The sequence below is a fragment of the Bos taurus genome, chromosome 22, assembly GCF_002263795.3.
Source record: "Bos taurus isolate L1 Dominette 01449 registration number 42190680 breed Hereford chromosome 22, ARS-UCD2.0, whole genome shotgun sequence".
Classification (NCBI taxonomy): Eukaryota; Metazoa; Chordata; class Mammalia; order Artiodactyla; family Bovidae; genus Bos; species Bos taurus.
This window is the reverse complement of record NC_037349.1, coordinates 17,918,424-17,937,744: the sequence shown is the minus strand read 5'-3', so window position 1 is coordinate 17,937,744 and position 19,321 is coordinate 17,918,424. Positions and strand designations below refer to the sequence as shown.

The 19,321-nt window shown below is 50.8% G+C and overlaps 1 protein-coding gene across 1 annotated transcript in view; it reads left to right on the top strand.

Annotated features, from left to right (window-relative positions):
* LMCD1 (LIM and cysteine rich domains 1) overlaps positions 1 to 18,406 on the top strand; it is a 57,017-nt gene extending 38,611 nt beyond the window's left edge. Inside the window, 3 exon segments of the mRNA NM_001076222.2 lie at positions 2,073 to 2,402; positions 15,431 to 15,646; positions 17,755 to 18,406. Coding sequence (NP_001069690.1) covers positions 2,073 to 2,402; positions 15,431 to 15,646; positions 17,755 to 17,913 — 705 coding nt within the window. The 3' untranslated portion in view covers positions 17,914 to 18,406.
* The last annotated feature ends 915 nt before the right edge of the window (positions 18,407 to 19,321 follow it).

Sequence of the window (19,321 nt, the reverse complement as noted above, 5' to 3'; positions counted from 1 at the left end):
TACATACTGTGAGCCAGGCGCTATGCTAAGAGCTATACATGCACGGAAAGTGTTAGTCGCTCAGTTGTGTCTGACTCTTTGCAACCCCATGGACTGTGGCCCGCCAGGGTCCTCTGTCCACAAGATTTCCCAGGCAAGGATACTGAAGTGGGTTGCCATTTCCTACTCCAGGGGATCTTCCCGACCCAGGGATAGAAGAACCCGGGTCTCCAGCATTGGCAGGCGGATTCCTTACCATCTGAGCCATCTGGGGGAGGGGGTGCATTACTGCTCGCATTTTACAGAGGAGCAAACAGAGCCTGGGGGGGAGTCCATGCAGGCCTGGCAGTCTCGTGTGCATCGTCTGCCCCTGAACCGAGGGCAGACACCACTGCTCAGCCTCCCACTGATCCGTTTCCCACTGAGCCCTATTGGACCTCAGCATCCTTCTCAACACCGCACTCTAGGCTGCCAGGACTGACCAGGATTTGCATGGAATGTGAAGCCCATTTACTGTCCTTGTCTGACAGCTGGAGAAGATCAGGAAAAGCAAAATCGGGACTGGGCCTTCTGACCTCAGAGTCCGTGTGTCTCCTCCTGCCCAACCCTGGGAAAGAGCACCTTTATCCTCCACTTTTCTCTCTGATCTTTGATTTGTCTCCTGGTAAAGCCTGATTCTGGGAACCTCTTCCCCAAGAATTCTCCACCAGAGGGCAAAGCACCAAATGATTCAGAAAAGTCATCCAGTCTTACACCAAAGATTGGTTTAGGACCTAAAGCAGTCTTCCCAACTGATCTGAGAAAAGGCCTCTTGCTAAAGGTTTTGGGAACATGACCTTGGTTGGCTTCCTAGAGAGATTGCTGATTCTGACCCAATCTCTCTTTCCATCGCCCCCTTCCCAAGTCCATGCCAATGATGGCAACTGTCTGAGAGCTATGCTGAGGTGGGTTCTGACACCCTCATTGGGGTTGACTATTAATGTCTGCCATGTGTGAGTGAGTAGGGAGTGGTAGCATAGGCCTCAAGCCAGCCAGGATCACAAAACACACACCAGCAGCAACCAGAGGCTGGGGCCTTGTCAGTGCAAAGGCAGAGAGCTGGTACCCAGCTGGGGCTTTAAGCTGCAACAGGAAAAGTAGGTCTCTGTCTCCAGGATGCCAGCCAGGCACCCCTTAGCTCTGCAGGTCACACACACGGTCTCAACCACAGGGTTGATTTATAAAGTCAAGCAGGGAGGGGTGCAGGCCCTAGAAGGTGGGAGCCACACAGAAATCCAGGGCCTGGGCATCCTGGCACCAGTCAATGCTTCCACAGAAGGCAGCAGCCACGGGCCATGGGCATCAGGCCATCCGGCGGAAGGGTTAGGGTCAGGGTTGGGCACAGAGGTGGGAAACAGTAGCAGAGTATAAACAATTTGCATTTCACACTTTCTCAAGCTGTGTGGCCTTGACCTTTATCTCCCCATACCTGGGACCCACCTGAGTGTAAGATTTCTACTCATTTTAAAGAAAACCAAGCCAGCAAACTAATGAAAGGCCAATCGGACGGTTATCCATGGCCATATTTATAGTCAGATGGTCTACCATCTATCCCAGCCGTATCAGTGTGGAAATGTTATTGACCTGAGACCTTGTCGATTCTACTATTAGAAGGGGCCTTTGCATATTTTAAAATTAATAAACCATGAAATGCCTTCTGCCTATAAGGATTTAATTATACTTTGCTAAGAAAAGCGATTTTAAATGAGATTTTTTTTTTTTAATGAGAAGCATTGCCATGAGGTAAACGAGGTAAAAATCTTCAGTTTTTAAGGAAACAAAATCCATGTTGCAGAGCCGGCAGATCTAAAATGAAAGTCTACTGAAATTATCCCATTCTCATCAAGCATGTGAAGCTGTGGTTACGACTTGGGGGAGAGTGGAAGCTTGTTCAGGCCTCCCTTGGGTGTTCCCCAAAGATTCACCCCTTTTCTTCCTTGAGACTAATCCTTGGGTTTTCCAGAAACCTGCAGGAAACCACAGGTCTTGCCAGGGCTCAGATCTCCCATGCCCGGGTGCATGGGAATCACGGTGCTGGGTCTCCCCCTCCCCAGGGCCTGCAGTACATGGAGCTCATCCCCAAGGAGAAGCAGCCGGTGACCGGCACCGAGGGCGCCCTCTACCGCCGGCGCCAGCTCATGCACCAGCTCCCCATCTACGACCAGGACCCCTCTCGCTGCCGCGGACTTTTGGAGAACGAGCTGAAAGTGATGGAAGAGTTTGTGAAGCAATATAAGAGTGAGGCCCTAGGTGTGGGCGAGGTGGCCCTCCCCGGGCAGGGCGGCTTGCCCAAGGAGGAGGGGAAGCAGCAGGAGAAGCCTGAGGGAGCCGAGACCGCGCCCCCGACCACCAACGGCAGCATCGGTGACCCGTCCAAGGAATACGTAAGTCTCTCCCACCCCTCCGTCCATCCATCCATTCATGCCTCCAGTCTGGATGAAAATGCCCAGGTCAGGGCTGCAGGGTTAGGGCCCCAGCTCCAGGCCCTGTTCCTTCATTCCTGCATCCATCTATGGTCATGGTCCAGAGGCGGTCACAGACAAGCAGACCCCACCAGCTCAGAGAAAGGGCATCTCTCCTTGCTCAATGGTGAGGGTGGGCTTGGGGGAGGAGGGGAGGCCCCCTCTGGCCTTGCAAGAGTCACTAGGAGTCCCCCAGGCCTTTGGGCTCTTCAGGGGATGCCTGTGTTGCCTTCAAGAGGTGAGCATGCCCTAAAAGAGGTGAGAGTCTCAGAGCACAGCACAGTCAAAGGACTGAATGAAGTGCCAGGTGGCTGATGGTGTGGTACTGGGGGGCTGGCAAGATCAGCAGAGGCACATTTCCTGAAGAGTCATGCACTCCATCCATCCATCACTCAAGGATCCATTAGCCTGTACTGTCTGCTGAGATCCAGGAAATTAAACAAGCAGAGGACCCTGTCCCCATACTGGGATGTCATAGACTTAGGACTTTACTCCAAGGGCCATAGAGAACAGTGGTGGGCTTGAGACTGGGGGCCACGTGGGGCTATCTGCTAAGTTTCATGGGACCCCCAACCCCAACCCCCATCAGTCAAGAGGCCCTGTGACTCTACGTGACATTTGGAAATATGAGTCCCAATCCATCAAGCAAATCACCTGCCTTGCTGGCAACAGGCAAGAGTCACCCACGTGAGCCAGGAACCCCAGGGAAATGCCCACCCAAATGATGCTGTCACTACATCAAGAAGGGGTTTCTCTTCTCTGTAACTCACACTTGCTATCTGAAACCTGCGCCCTGCATTTCCAACGCCCACCCCATGGGCACATTCATTTGGGATTGCCATCCGATGAACTTGAAGACAAAAGAATGAAACTAATTTTCCTTAGCACAAATTAGTGCTGGTGTTGAAAAGACCTGTTTCTCAGGAAGAATTCACACCCCAGGAATTGATTTTTAAAAATTACATGCAGTGACCATGTTTTCAGACACCAGCCCCCTACCCAGCCCTGCTCTCTATCCACCCTCCAGTAGCCATCGCCTCTTAACAACTAAGTACTGTGGAATTCCAAATTGGAAGGCAGCTTCTTTAAGTCTGTGACATCTCCCAGTTGCCATTCCCAGGAGAGAAATGCTGATCTGAGAACGTATTTCATCCTGGATTCCACATGTTTGGACAGCGTGGAAGTAGGGCAGAGGCAGCCTAAGATCCCAGGTCCTTGGCAACAGCCAGCTCTAGGAAATGGCTCTGACACTTTAGAAGCATTTAAACAAGACCAGACAGTAAATAGGGAATGCACAGGAAGGTGATAGTGGTGGGTTGAGCTGGTTAGGGAAGACAGACTTTTCCTTCCCTTATAGTTGTTGTTCAGTCGCTAAGTCGTGTCCAGCTCTTTGTAACCCCATGGACTGCAGCACGCCAGACTTCCCTGTCCTTCACTGTCTCCCAGAGTTTGTTCAAATTCGTGTCCATTGAGTCGATGATGCCACCCAACCATCTCATCCTCTGTCTCCCCATCTTCCTCCTCCCCTCTATCTTTCCCAGCATCAGGGTCTTTTCCAATGAGTCCGTTCTTCGCATCAGGTGGCCAAAGTATTGGAGCTTCAGCATCAGTCCTTCCAATGAATATTCAGGATTTATTTCCTTTAGGATTAACTGGTTTGATCTCCTTGCAGTCCAAGGGACTCTCAAGAGTCTTCTCCAGCACCATAGCCCCTTCCTTTTCCTAAACCTGATCTTCATTAGATAACTAATTGTGTCACTACTGGACTCACATCCGTTACCCCCTCTAGACACTGAGGTCCTGTCTTGTCTGTCTCTGTAACTGAGGGCTACAAATCAAACCACCCCATCTCTGCAGCAGGTACCACTGATATAATATACAGAGAAGGTGCTTGATAATTATGTGATGCATGAATGAATGAATGTTGAAACTAAATTGATCCTCTAAAGATGGGGACCACTTGGGTGGCTGTTTTGCTTGAGAGGACAATGAGATTTCAAGTTTACATGCCTTGATCATCTTCTGTGTGCTACATGCTACGTTCACCACTTTCAGGTCTCGGATTAATGCAGACCGTTACCTGGTGGGTGGATTTCACAACCCTGTATTATAGGTGGGACTTCCCAGGTGTCGCAAGTGGTGAAGACTCCACCTGCCAATGTAGGAGAGGCAAGAGAGGCGGGTTCAATCCCTGGGTCAGGAAGATCCCCTGGAGGAGGGCATGGCAACCCACTCCAGTATTCTTGCCTGGAGAATCCCATGGACAGAGGAGCCTGGTGGGCTATAGTCCACGACATTGCAAAGAGTCAGACATGACTCTTTGCACACATGTGTTGCAGGTGAGGACTCAGGGATTCAGAGAAAATAGGTAGCTTGTCTGAGGCCCCATCGTTTCTGGGGGAGAGTGGGGTGGTCAGACTCCGGATCTGATACTCTTTCTACTGTGTTATGCTGACTATAGAACCCTGCCTGTTATCTGTATTTAACTCAGTGTTTATCTCCTCAAAGCCAGGGAGCAAATTCTATTAAGGTAACTAATAGGCTGTAGACTGTGTGTCCCTGGCAGCCCCAACCCAGGGGGCAGCATATCAAGGAGACGTGGGTGCTGGCCGGCCTGTGTGCCGGGCTCCCCTTGTTCTCATAAAAGGGCAGCAGGACAGCCTCCAAAGCCAAATGTCAGGCACAAATCTGACTTTAGCTCCCCTGAGGAGGGAAATGAACTTGGCTAGAATCCATCGGGGCATTCAACCTAAGAACCTGGGTACAGGGAGGAAGCATAGAACTGACATTCCAAATCAGTGATGTGTGAAAGAGGAGGCAAAAAGAAGGACATGTGACATGCAGTACACTGGAGCTACGACTGTAACACACCACGCTTCGTCATCCTGATGGTGAGCGTCAGTGCTGTTGCTGGCCTTTGCTGAACCAAGGACAGTGCTAAGCAGGGAGCATCTGATGTAGAGCTCCCAGCCACAGGAGGTGAGGCTGTGGGGTTCAAACCAACCTCTGTCAGCCCCCAAGCCCATCTTCCTGTTTCCCAAAGCTTATTGCCCAGAAAGCTCATGGATATGAAGCTATTAAAGGGCCACATGGCCGTGTAAAGGGGACATCAGGGTTTCTTTCAGGCTGGACTTCTCAGAGCCTTCAGAAGACTATGGCAATGTCTAAAAGCACCTGGCACCCTGGCTAAAATCCAGCGGGCTGGGTCCCACCCCAGACTGGTGGGTGCAGGTGGGGCCTAAGACTCAGCATTTCCAACAAGTCTCCAGTCTGATGCCAATGCTGGGCTGGGGGCCACCCTTTGAGAACCACTGCTATAGAGGGTTGAAAATGACCTGATGTATAAGCTCAGCCAAAACGATATCGCCAATGAGGGTCCGTGAGATGCTAACATGGGCGTGTTCTAGACGTGTGTGGCCTCCCCCTGCCCGGCTTCGGGCGTCCAGCTTTGAGAACACTGTCAGCACTCTCGAATTCTTTGAACTGCCCACGGGGAGTTCAGGGAACACTTGCAGATAATACAGCCCCCCGCTCTCTCCCGGCCCTGATCGCCCCAGCCGGGAGCTCACAACACTCTGCTCTCAGCAGCCAGAGGCCAGGAGCCCCACCCTCAGAGCCTCCACAGCCTGCACCCCACGGTGGTCCTCCCCGGCGCTCACTCGGCTCCGTCCTGAGGCTGGGTAGCCTGTTACCTTGGAAACCTTGGGAGGAGCCTGGACCGCAGTGACCCCAGGGTCGGACTGCCGACTCCTTCCTCCACCAGACTGACCAGACCAGAGGAGCATTCCTGCCAAAGCCTGTTCGGAGTCATCCGTATGGAATCCCTGCCCACGGGCTGAGTGCTGGGTGAAGCCGGAGAGCGGCGGCATGGCAGGAGCAGCGGGTCCCTGGAAGTGCCACTCTGACTCTGTGCTTAGGAGAGGTGGCAGCATGGGAAATGACCATAAGAGTCAGCCCTCTTCGTGAGGAAAAGTCACAAAGGAAAATCCCAGGTACCAGCTTGTCAGCTGTCACTCTGAAAGCAGGCCCTTTAAATCACTGAGGCCAAGTAAACCCCCCAATATTCAGCCTCCCTCTCTCTCTCCCTGAGTTGTGCGTGGAGTGAGGAGGGGGGCTGGCATTGCACAGCAGTCTCATTCATCTCTTTGAATCACCCAAACAACCAGTGAGAGAGGGTGGGGTTGTTATACCCATTTTACAGATGTGGAGTCTGAGGCACGGAGAGGTTAACTGGTTTGCTAGTGAGATTCCAGCCCAGGTCCTTCTGCGTCACTAGCCCTGGGTGGTCTCGGCAGAGTGGGGACAAAGCAAAGGCGCGGGGACTTCTGTTTGTTGGGGTGAGAGGCGATGTGTGGACTCACAGCCCAGACAGCAAAGAATTTGGGGGCAAGTCAGGAACAAGGGAAGAGCTTGTCTGCCCCACTCCAATCCCACCTGCCATGGGTTCCCAGGGGTCTTGGGGGCTTTGAAGCATCCCATGGTCAGGAAGCTGCCCACCCCAGCAGCCTGGACTACTCCACAGCCGCACGGCAGGGCCCCGCATCCAGCTCCAAACCCCTCCCACCTGGATGGATCCCACAGACACCGGACCTTGACGCACTGACCGTGAACGGCTCTACCAGACCATTGCCCTGCGTTTACAGAGCCTACTGGATATGTTCTCAGAAATTAAATATACAGATTTCCTGGGCATGGTCATCCTGCCCAGGAATTTCCTCCCTTCTCTACACCCCAAACTTGTAACCGAAGAAAGAAGCAAGCAAGCCAGGACATAGCATTTAATGTCATCTCCGCCCTTCCGTATTTTTCATTCCTGCCAGGAGCCCCCCAGCTCCTGCCTCACAGGCCAGGCCACGGCCCCAGAGAAGATTAAAAGGAGAACAGACTGAAAGAAGCGAAGACATTTCTGGAAGTCGTAAAGATGTGTTCCTCAGGTCCCAAATGACAGTGGACCTCCCCCGACCCCGTTTCCCCACAAGAATGCACAGAGGAGGGACCGGAGGCCTGGGTCCCCTCCCTCCCGTGAGCCGGCCTCGCAGATGGAAACTTACAGCAGCTGGCAGCTCAGCCCAACTCCAGGCCTGACGGGGACATATTTGTGGGCAAGGGACTTCCAAAGCTTGGTCAGAGCAGATGTTTGGCTTGTGGGCTGGCAGGAGAGCCAGTCTCTCTCTGCACACTTGAAACCACCACCCCATGCCTAAGAGCCCCATCTGAGCTGAGGACCGAGGGTCAAAGGCCCAAGAGGCAGCCCTCCCAGTTGCCATGGTTACCAGGCTCCTCCACATCCGCCTGCCTCCTCCTTTACGGCGGAGATATTTTAATGACATTAAAGGAGATTTTCTTTTCCACAGAAAATTCCTTTCATCCCACTTTTGATACTATAAATACTTCTCCGTGTTGCCACATAAGGCTTCACAAGTATCTTGCCCCGCCCTGCCCCCCTTGAAGTGGGCCGCGTAATAGTCCATTGACTAAAACAGGGCTTTTATTTTCCTGTTGGAGGTTACTCCGTGACAATGATGACATGGAGGGTGGTGTCGTCTGCCACTCACTGACGACCTATGTCGTGCCAAGCACCACGCCAGGGGCTTCTCATGGCTGTTTTATTCAATTCTAAGAATTACTCGACAAAATAGACCCTCCCCTAGCTAGTCGTCTAACTGGTGAGTGCTGAAGCCAGAACTGGAACGCGGGCCAGCCTCACCCCAAACCCCGCACGGACTCCAAACAATGGGAGCTCCCCGACTTCCAGAGCTCCCAGGGGGCCTGGGCACCATGTGAGGCTGCTGCAGTGGAGATGGCCACACATGAACCTTGTCCCTACTCTCCCTCTGTAAGGACACGCTTGTCAAAGGGGGACCAAGAACACCCCAGGCTGACAGTCTCTCTTCCAAGTGTAGCATTTAAGAAGACTTTGTGGCTCCCACCTCCCCCTTCAGCAGACCACCAGTGAGGGAGACTTGGTTACACACCTGACATTCTACCTCGCTTGGCAGAGCGCCCCCTCCCCAAGCACCTGGGCTGAGAAGACGTGGGAGGCAAAGCACGGGGTGGCTAAGTACTTGCCAGCATCAGGGCCCGCCTTGTGTCACAGAGGAGGACACCGAGGCTCAGACAGGCAGCCGAGTCATCCAAGGTGCCCCCAAGAGGAAGCAATGCTGGGACTCTGTACAAAAGCCCAGGACCCTGACCACCGCGCCTGCACCATCCCATGCAGTCTGCACCTGAAGGAGCCGGGGAAGATGCCGGTGTGGGGGCCCGGAGCACAGTGGGCGGAAGATGCCCGCCACAACACCGGGCCAGGAAAGAGCAGAGAGACGGGGCGGGGAACCAAACTACTCTGGGATGCACGAGGTTGCAAAGCCAAGATAGTGAGTAATCGCCATAAGAGGAAACGGGGAGATGCTGTTTATGAATAAATTGTTGAGTATTTGTGTTGGAGGGAAGCCAGCGCCTGGATTCAAGGCCCTTGTGTTAATATTTACTGTGTTATAGTGGTGAGCTTTTCACGAGGTAATCTGAGTTTAGACTGGGGAGACCTTTGGATAAGAGCCTTCCAGAAGGGAAGGGCATGATTGGGACAGAACTGCTGGCCACCCTGACGGAGAGGCTGTGGCTGGTTTGCAAGGTTCTCGGGGCCTGCAGACTTGTCTCTGAAGGCTAGCATGTCTCATCCCTGGAGGTAGTTCTCTGGCCGTGGGACCTGGGGCCACTGGCCTGGACCTGCTGTTTCCTGAAACGCTGTGTGTTGGTTACTTCCACTTCGGAAGCCTGAATGACTCTGCGTGCCCGCATGAGCTGGACCTGTTACCTAGGGCCACGCAGCAAACCACCCCAGGATGCGGCAGCTCAGAGCACTGATGTCTGTGTTGCTCACAAATAAGCAGTTCGGGTAGGGCTCAGCGGGCTAGCCTGTCTCCGGCCATGATGCTGGGAAGACGGAGAAGGCTGGGGCTGAACCATAGCAGGGGCCTTGGCCTCTCCCTCTATCTCTGTGTTTTCTCTGCGTAGTTGCCCTAGAAAGGGGGCCTCAGGATTTTTTCCCAGTCCCCCGTCTCCGCCCCCACCAAAACTCACAAAGAAGAGTTGGTGGAAGCTGAGCTGCCTTTTATGATCTGCCTCGGGAATCGACAGCATCAAGTCTGCCACATTCGGTTCTACAGAAATGAGTCACTAAGGCAGGACCCGTGTGAACAAAGGAATCAGACACCCACTGGTGGGAGGAAGGTCCACAGAGCTGCCAGCATCATTTCCACACATCACAGTGGGCGGAACCCAGCCCTACAGGATCTGAGCTTTCGAGGCAACTGAACCTAGCATGCTCCTCCGCTTTCTCAAAGCAGGTGTTTACAAAGACCCGAAGTACGGGATAGACAAAAGCCTCTCATTTAGACCCTTGCTTTCACCGTTTGAACAGGGACAGGGCGAACCTTCAGCGTGAAGAGATGTTCACGGGAGAAATGTCACGTATGTTCTACTTATGACAGGTCTGGGGACTTCCCTGGTGGTCCGGGGGCTAAGAATCCATGCTCCCAGTGCAGAGCGCCTGGGTTTGATCCCTGGTCAGGGAACTAGATCCCACATGCTGCAACTAAGACCCAGAGTAACCAAATAAATAAATATTAAAAAAAAAAGAAAAGAAAGGTCTGTGCGACAGCTCCTCTCCCCAAGGGACGACAGTCTGAAAACTAGGTCACATGGCAACCAGTACATGGACGGATTCCCATGAGGAAGCTCTGATTATAGCCAGTTGGAAGTCTGAATGAGAACCCACTGACATGCCAATGATCAATGTTCTTCTCTGCTCCTTTTAACCCAGTCCCAAAGGACTTCTACTGGACCACGCTGTCTCCTCCAGAGGGGACATCGCCTGGGAATGACTATATTGAGCTTTCTTCAGAACAGTATAGAACTGGAGCATCCCAGGAATTCAAATTGACTTTTGCGCCAACTGAACCTAACTGGTGATGTCATTTTTGCTGAGTTTATATATATAAGGTCATGTTTAAATGCTCTATGACAGTGGTTCGTGAACTGTGGTCCCCTGATTACCCCAGCATCCCCTAGGAGTCTGCAAATTCCTTCCCCACCCCCAGATCTACTCATCAGACCCTGCAGGGTTGGGGAGGTGCTGTACCTCCCTGTCTGGAACCGGAGAGCATGGTCTTAGAGGGGGTACGATGGGAGAAGGAGACGAGCAGGCCTGCCAAGCCAGGGACTGGTTGTAGCCGAGTCTGGGGTAGTGACAGGATGGAAGTCGCCTGACTTAATTCTCTGGCCTTGTACAGATAGAGAGAACAGACATGGAAAAACAACAGAGCCCGCGGGTGGGAGGAATGACCTCCTCACACTCCACATGCCCTTGGTCCTACTGAAAGGAACCCAAGCCTCCAAACCAGAAGCAGATCCTGCCTGAGACATCGTTGTCATCTTAGGAAATGGATTTAGCTCCTCTAAGCCTCAGCTTTTTATAAATAGGGCTGGGTAGGGATGACAGTAGATTTTAGCTAATTAGTACTGAACCGTTATAAAGTTCGTTATTCTAGGATCTCACTTAATCCATGTACCAGGCCTATGATGTTCTGAGTATCTTTAGTAGTATTTTCCATTTGACAGATGGAAAATACTAAGGCACAGAGAGGTTGGTTAACTTGCCCAAGGTCACACAGCTAGCCCCCTCCCCCCTCAAGCATTCACTGCAGTTTAGAAACTGTAATCCTCAGTACTGAGGATGATAGAATAAGTTTATGGAAAGAAAGGCAGCCCCTGGATCACGGGACCCAGGCAGGCTGGGCCTTCGGACTCCTGGTTGCCAGGATGCCCCTGGTGGCTGAGGGGCCGCCAGATTGATAGAACCAGGACACTATCAGATCTCTAATCCTTTGAGACCACAGGGAAGGGGGCATGGAAAACAGTTCAGAGGCAAGAAGAAATTGGTTCCTGACGCACGTTGACGGGACTTACTAATCAAATATCATGTTTTCGTAAAATGGCAGTGACGCTGTTTTCTTTAAAAAGGATCGGCTTAAAAGAAAAAGGACTGGCTACTGGTAGTAACGGGGTGCAGAGCAGGAATGCTGGGGGACAATGAGGGAAAAGACACTCCCCAAAGAGGCCCTGACAGAGCCCTTTCAGACAGTGCTCCCAGAATTCTCCCACGGCATGAACCAGAACTCGGCACTCTTGGCTTCCAGAACCAGCACAGGCTCCCCATTACCTCCAGAGTGAGGTCCCAACCCACAGTTCAGAGTCACCCATGATCACCCCAGACTGCCTCTCTGCCTATCTGAGGCACCCCTCACATCCCCCTGCTTCCTTCTGTGGGTCGCAGGCACCTGCCAGCACCACCACTCCCCCCACCCCGCCCACCCCGCCCCAGGCACACCCAGGTGATTTACATCCCTTCCTTTTCCCACCTCTGTGTTAGAAAAACAGCTGGAAATTTGAAGTTGGGAGCCCCACTGCTGTTGCCTGGTGATACCTGACCAGGCATGATGGATGGCCAGAAAGCCCTTCTGTGTGGGAGAACAGGGGCTGGAAACTTCATTCTGTGAAATATGGAAAGACAGATGGATAGGAAACTCACTTGGTTCTCAAACAGCCCTCGCCAGACAGCTGACACTTTGCAGCTATGCTTAAGAGATGTGACAATCAATGAATGTGGATGCGTTATCTGTTTTTCCCATAAGGCTTCACAGGTGGCTCAGTGGTAAAGAATCCACCTGCCAATGCAGGAAATGCAGGTGCAATTCCTGGGTGGGGAAGATCCCCTGGAGGAGGAAATGGCAACCCACTCCAGTGTTCTTGCCTGGAGAATCCCATGGACAGAGAAGCCTGGCGGGCTACCGTCTGTGGGGTCGCACAGTTGGACATGACGGAGCAGGCATACACAGGCAGGCTCTGATGAGTTCCAGGTGAGCTGGGGCTCAGTCATGTGCAAAGGGACAGGGTTTCGCTCTGGGGAGGAACTCACACACATCATTCTTGTGGGCGTAAATGAAACCACAAATCCAGTATGGTCCAGGGCACGTCGTCAGGCAGCCAGGACTAATTAATCCAACGCATTCCTATCTGGGCACGCGCTCAGCCACGGCTGTGCTTAGGGACCACTCTCAGTACATGGGCTTATTTTGTCACTTGGTTTTCTTTCCCTGATTATCACCATTTTAATTGTATTTCTTCATTTAAAAGAATATATTAAGTATGCAATTAAAGTATATAAATAAGACAAAGTGTTTAGGCTTTGACTATATGCCTACTCATCTTTACATAGCAAAACAATAAATATCTCTATTTGGGCTGACATATAATTAGTGCTTAGTAAGACAGTATGTTCATTTCAAGCCATGCGTCAACAAGCATTTCTATAGAGGCCAGGTAATCAATTAATTAGGTGTTATGGGCCAAGAGTTAAAATCAGTGATATCACATAAGAACTTTCTGTGGCAAAAGAGAAAATAAATGTCTACAACTTTTTGAAATTCAAAATAAAGTAGGATAATTAAGACAGGCTTTTACAGTACATGTTGTACTAGTCAACTCGGGCTGCCATAAAGAATATCATAGACCAGGGGGCTTAAACAACAGAAATGTGCGTTTTTACAGTTCTGGAGGATAAAAGTTCAAGCTCAAGGTGCTGGCATGATTGGGTTCTGGGGAGACCCCTCATTCTGGCTTGTAGAGGGCCCCCTTCTCAGTGTTTCCTCACATGGCTTTCCCTGTGAGTACACCCAGAGAGAACAGCAGAAGGAGCCAGCCATCTCTGGTCTCTCTCCTTCTAAGGACACAAGTCCTGTCTGATTAGAACCCCACCCTAATGACCTCAGTTAACCTTAATGAACTCCTTAAAGGCCCTATCTCCAAATACAGTCACACTTTAGGGCTACAACATATTAATTGGGGGAGGTGAACCATTCAGTCTGTAACACAGGCCTGCTCGTGAAAAATGGAATTCTTTGGGGGCAGAAAAACATGCCAGTAAACTGGAGTTCAAACGTAAGATGCATTTGAAGCTGATGGTTCCTACAAGAACAGGCAGAAGCTGTGTTTGCCACAGCTGTGCCAGCACTGATGGAAAGACCACCCAGTGGAGTAGAAAGAACCTCGGCTTTGGGGTCAGGCTGGGCCCGTGTTGAAATCCCAGCTTTGCTTCCTGTCAACGGTTGCTACTCGACAGTGACTGAATCTCTGTGAACCTGGGTTCTGCCCTGTTTGGGGGGTGAGGGGGAGGGGGAGGGAGGGAGCAGGACATACAGGTCTCCCTAAAAGGAAAATAACTCGAGAAGGGAAAGTAACTCTCTTGGGTTTCCATAAGGGTATCAGTCAGGAGTGAAACGGAGAAGGCAATGGCACCCCACTCCAGTGCTCTTGCCTGGAAAATCCCATGGACAGAGGAGCCTGGATGGCTGCAGTCCATGGGCTCGCTGAGGGTCGGACACGACTGAGCGACTTCACTTTCACTTTTCACTTTCATGCATTGGAGAAGGAAATGGCAACCCACTCCAGTGCTCTTGCCTGGAGAATCCCAGGGACGGGGGAGCCTGGTGGGCTGCCGTCTATGGGGTCGCACAGAATCGGACACAACTAAAGTGACTTAGCAGCCGCAGCAGCAGGAGTAAAAACACCCACGCATAATACTGGATATACACCTGCCCCTGGGAGATGACAACCAGTATCACCTTCACCACTGGAGTTCTGGGGAGGGGGCGAGAACTCCAGAACAACTGGAAAGATTTTACAGATTGAGGATGCCGTCTGGATAGGATGTGATGAGAACAGCCATTTACCTCTGTGGTAAATACCAAATATTTGACCAGAACCCCTCCACGGTTATTAAAAACAAGGCAAGTCTGAGAAACTATCATAGCCCAGAGGAGCCTGAGGAGACATGGTCGCTATCCGTAATGCAGGATCCTGGATGGGATCCCAGAAGAGGAAAGGGACATTAGGTAAAATCTAAGCACATTTGGAGAAAGTTTGGACTTTAGTTAATAATAACATATCAGTACTGGTTACTTGATTGTGACAAGTGCACCATATTCATGTAAGATGCCAAGCAAACAGGACGGTGGGTGTGGGGTCTGCAAGATGCAAGAATCCTCTGCACTAGCTGTACAATTTTTTCTGCAAATCGAAAACTTCTAAAATTTTAAGTTTATTAAAAGGCAAACCCTGCACAGGTAAAAGATTCATTCAAAGTGCAAGTGGACCAGTGGGTTTTACTATGTTGAAAACAGGGATGAAAGGCTGGTTGGTATGGTTTCAGACTCTGCATTAACTTGCTTCTGAGAAACTGCCACTTGTCAAATTTTGATTAATAGCAAAGAAAAATAGTTCAATTATCTGGAAGGGCTATCTAAAAATGCCTTTTTCAATTCCTCAGAAAACCCCTTAATGCAAAAGATGAAAAGCTAAAGCAGTCACAGGAAGTGAGAAATTCTCTACTGAGCCAGTCATTAGAGGTCTGCAAAAATGTAAACAAGTCCACACTCTGACTCAATGTTCCTGTTTTGGAAAACACAGTTATTTATAATTACAAATATTTATATTGACATGTTGTTGGTTTCCTATTTTTAATGAATTAATAAGTAGTTATTTAACTTTTTCCTAAGTTATGATTTCTCATATGGTAAATACCATGAGCTATTAACCCATATGAACAGAAACTCTTGGAGGTTCTCAATAATTTTTTAAGAGTCTAAAGGCCCTGAGAACAAAATGTGTGAGAATCACTGTCCTAAACAAATACTTCAGTCCTCACAACTCCCTGCTAGGTAGGTAGTAGTATTATTCCACGTTGCACGTGAGAAAACTGAAGGACAGAGAGGTACCGTAGCTTGCTCAAGATCACTCAGGAAGCAGTGGACTGGAGTTAACACTGGGACCCGGGTCATGATGCACTCCTGACGACCTGTGTCCTGGGGCTCCGCCCCCACCCTTCCTTCCAGGTCTGTGAGCTCTGCAAGGGCGTGGCCCCCGCCGACAGCCCTGTGGTCTACTCAGACAGGGCAGGCTACAGCAAGCAGTGGCACCCTGCCTGTTTCGTGTGCGCCAAGTGCTCCGAGCCGCTGGTGGACCTCATCTACTTCTGGAAGGACGGGGCGCCCTGGTGTGGCCGTCATTACTGCGAGAGCCTGCGGCCCCGGTGCTCCGGCTGTGATGAGGTGAGGACCTGTGTGGGTGGACGGTGGGGCAGGAGTGCCTCTGACTGCAGGAGACGACCCAGAGGCCCAGGAGGGTGTGGTTTCGCCAATGATGTGATCCACAGGTAGGAAAACTGGGGCTCAGAGCCCCCTTCACACTCTCGGCCTCTGTTTTCCCATCTGCAAAATGGGCAGAAATTAGTTCCTGCCCCCAGGTCTGTTGGGATAAGTGGGACACAGAGCACCTGTCAAATCTTATCCTTATCCAGGCAAGAGGCCCGGCACTTAGTGAGTGCTCAGAACATCATGGGGTGCGCCCAGAGGCAGACAGAACACAGTCACACTTGGCTCTGCATATGGGTCCCTAACTCCTGTGTCACAGTTTTATCACCTACAAAATGGGAGGGTAACAGTGCCCACCCCATGCAGTTGCTGTGAGGACAAACGAGATCATGCCCGAAAATGCTTTGCGTGAGCCCGACCTAGTGACTAAAAAAATAGAAGCTGCCGTGACTCTTAGAATCAGGTAATACACGATGAGACAACAGTATTATTGTAACATGTAGCATCAACATAACACAAGCCAACAGTTAGAGATGCTAGGAAAGGGGCACAGCTCTCCAATATGGGTTTAGACTAGAGGCACTCATAGGTGTGTGAATAGTGACAGTAATATTTAAGGCAGTAGCAACTACTGTCTGCATGCCCTTGGTGACGGGAAACTCGCTACCTTCACCTTTGCCACACATGAGGGTTAGAAATGCCTTCTTCACTTTGGGCTAGGATCTTCCCCTCCCACCTTCCACATGTTGCTCTCTGTGAGAAGTTCAGTTCAGTTCAGTCACTCAGTTGTCTCCGACTCTTTGTGACCCCATGAATCGCAGCACGCCAGGCCTCCCTGTCCATCACCAACTCCCGGAGTTCACTCAAACTCACGTCCATCAAGCCAGTGATACCATCCAGCCATCTCATCCTCTGTCGTCCCCTTCTCCTCCTGCCCCCAATCCCTCCCAGCATCAGAGTCTTTTCCAATGAGTCAACTCTTCGCATGAGGTGGCCAAAGTACTGGAGTTTCAGCTTTAGCATCAGTCCTTCCAATGAACACCCAGGACTGATCTTCTTTAGAATGGACTGGTTGGATCTCCTTGCAGTCCAAGGGACTCTCAAGAGTCTTCTCCAACACTGTGAGAAGTTAAGACCCTGTAATCCTCCTACATTGCAACTGTGTGAGCAAGAGCATTAAGAAGGGAAAAGGGCTGTGAGCAGGCCTAGGCCCCAGCTTACATTTTAAGGACCACAGTATGCTCACGGTAACCCCTCCTCGTCCTAATGTGCTGTAGACTTTTCCGTGATGTGCCGTTTACATCTTACAACAGCCCTTTAAGGGGAAGGATTCACTATCTCCATTTGACATCTGAGAAAAGTGTAGCTCAGAGGGGTCAGTGCTAATCACACAGCCTTGACTTTATCTCCATTACCATTCCAAGTACTCCATCTGCATCAACCCTTGGAACACAACCCCTGGGCTGGGTGGTATTTATATCCCCATCCTACAGATGTGGAAACTGAGGCACAGGGAGGTTGAGAAATTTGCCCCTAGTCATGCAGCTGTTAAGTATGTAAATGAACATTCACACCTGATCCCTGTTTGACCTCGAGATGAGAAGTCACATTTAACCAGTTTGCTGTTCCGCTCTCTGGCTCCTCATCAGATCGCACAGATGTTCCAAAGTTTACTTTGTTCCAAGCCCAAGTAACGCTGGGTGTGCCTCATCTTGCAGACTGGCCATTGGCCACTTGGCTGTAGTGAGGCGGTCTTCACCAGCTCAGAGCACAACTGGGCTTTGGATTTGACCCACAGAGCATCACAGATGCCAGATTCATAAAACCTGCCAATAGCGGAGGGTTGTGTGTTTTTTTGTTTTTTTTTTTTTTGCATCCGAGATGCTAAGATGCAACCATGATCTTCATCAAATACCATACTTAACTGCCTGATACTTATGTCAGATTTCTCCATTGAAGCATTTAAAGGACAAAACAAGAATGGGGGAGGAGGGACCACCATCTCACATGCCCCGTCTCCTCGAGATAGAACCTGAGTTGTACGTGTCTTCTGCTCCCCTCCCCAGATAATCTTCTCAGAGGACTACCAGCGTGTGGAAGACCTGGCCTGGCACCGAAAGCACTTCGTGTGCGAGGGCTGCGAGCAGCAGCTGGGTGGCCGGGCGTACATTGTCACCATGGGTCAGCTCCTGTGCCCGACATGCAGCAAGTCCAAACGCTCCTGAAGGGCTGACTGCCCACGGCCAGAACCCACAGGATCCTGCTGAGGAGGGGAGCCCAGTGCGCCAAGGCCATCCTAAGGGTCTGGTGAGACAGCCAGCAACAAGAACAGTCATCTTTTTTTCAGTGGGAATATATATATACACATATATTCTAGGTTGGGTGGTAATGGATCCTTCAGGGTCAATAGTTTCGAAGCCAAAGATGTGCTGAGAAGTCTTAGGATGCAGTTGTTTTGTTGTTGTTGTTTCCCTGCTACCAGTGAAAGGCATCCTGCCAGGGCTCTCTAGGAGGAGCTTCCCAGAATGCAACTCTGAGTGATCAAATCCTGTAGCTGTAGGGTGTGCGTGCTTTCTCGTGAGTGTGGAGGCTCCTCCAAGAGCAGCCTGGGATCCCAAGGATCTTTTGTTTCTCCTTTTCAAATGGAATTTGAATTTTAAATAAAAAAAATAATGTTGGCATGATAAATACACCAATAAAAGTTTTATGAAGTTCGCATACACTTTGATCTTATTATTTCCACGTGGCCAGCGTTTCAGGGTATCTGTTTTGCCCCAAGACCCTGAATGCTGGCGCTGGTGGCAGAAGGCCCCGGAAATGCTGGTGTGCCTCTTCTTCAGCCGTGTCTCGTCAGACTTCTTTGGGGACTGTAGGTCCTCAGGGCAGGACCCCCATGGCCCAGTTCCAGGTAGCCCCAGGGCATTGATGGAAATGAGAGTGCTGTGTTTCACGGGAACCTAAAAGCAGCCTCCTAGAAACTTAGGAGCAGCAATTCAGTGCTCTCAGAGCTGAGGCACGTGATGAGTGAGCCCCTCTGGGAGTGAGACCAGGTAGAGTGTTCAGAAAGGGCCACCTAAGCTCACCCGATGGGTGCCACGTGGGATATGGTGACCAGTGCAGGCTGACCTGAGTTATAGGGACTTCATGAGAAATCACTCCCTGTTGTAAATGTTGCCAACCAAACAGACCAGCTCATTGGCTAGTCTCTCTTTTATGACCTCGGTGCACTTACAGCCTCCAAATTCATTTCCTTCCCACAGTTTCAGGAAAAAAAAGACATTTCCCTCTACTGGGGATTCAAGTGTAAAAAGACCCGAGTCTTAGTAGCTCACAGTCCAGTCAACCATGGCCTCTCTTTCTTAAACTGCCCATCTGTTGCCCAGTTTCTTTACCTTCACCACCCAACTTCCACTCACATCATCTTGTCTACAATAGCCCCGTTCACGTGCTTTGCAAGCTCGATGAAGCTATGGCCACGCCCTTCCCAGGTGGTCCTTTGTGTCCAGCTCCTCTCTCCAGCCACCCTGCTTCTCTTCCATGTCCACCTTTTCAAAGAGAAGCTTCTAGATGCATTCTTCCTGCCTCCCAGTTGCCTCTTAAGAACAAAGTCCTCACCCTGACATGTAAATCCCT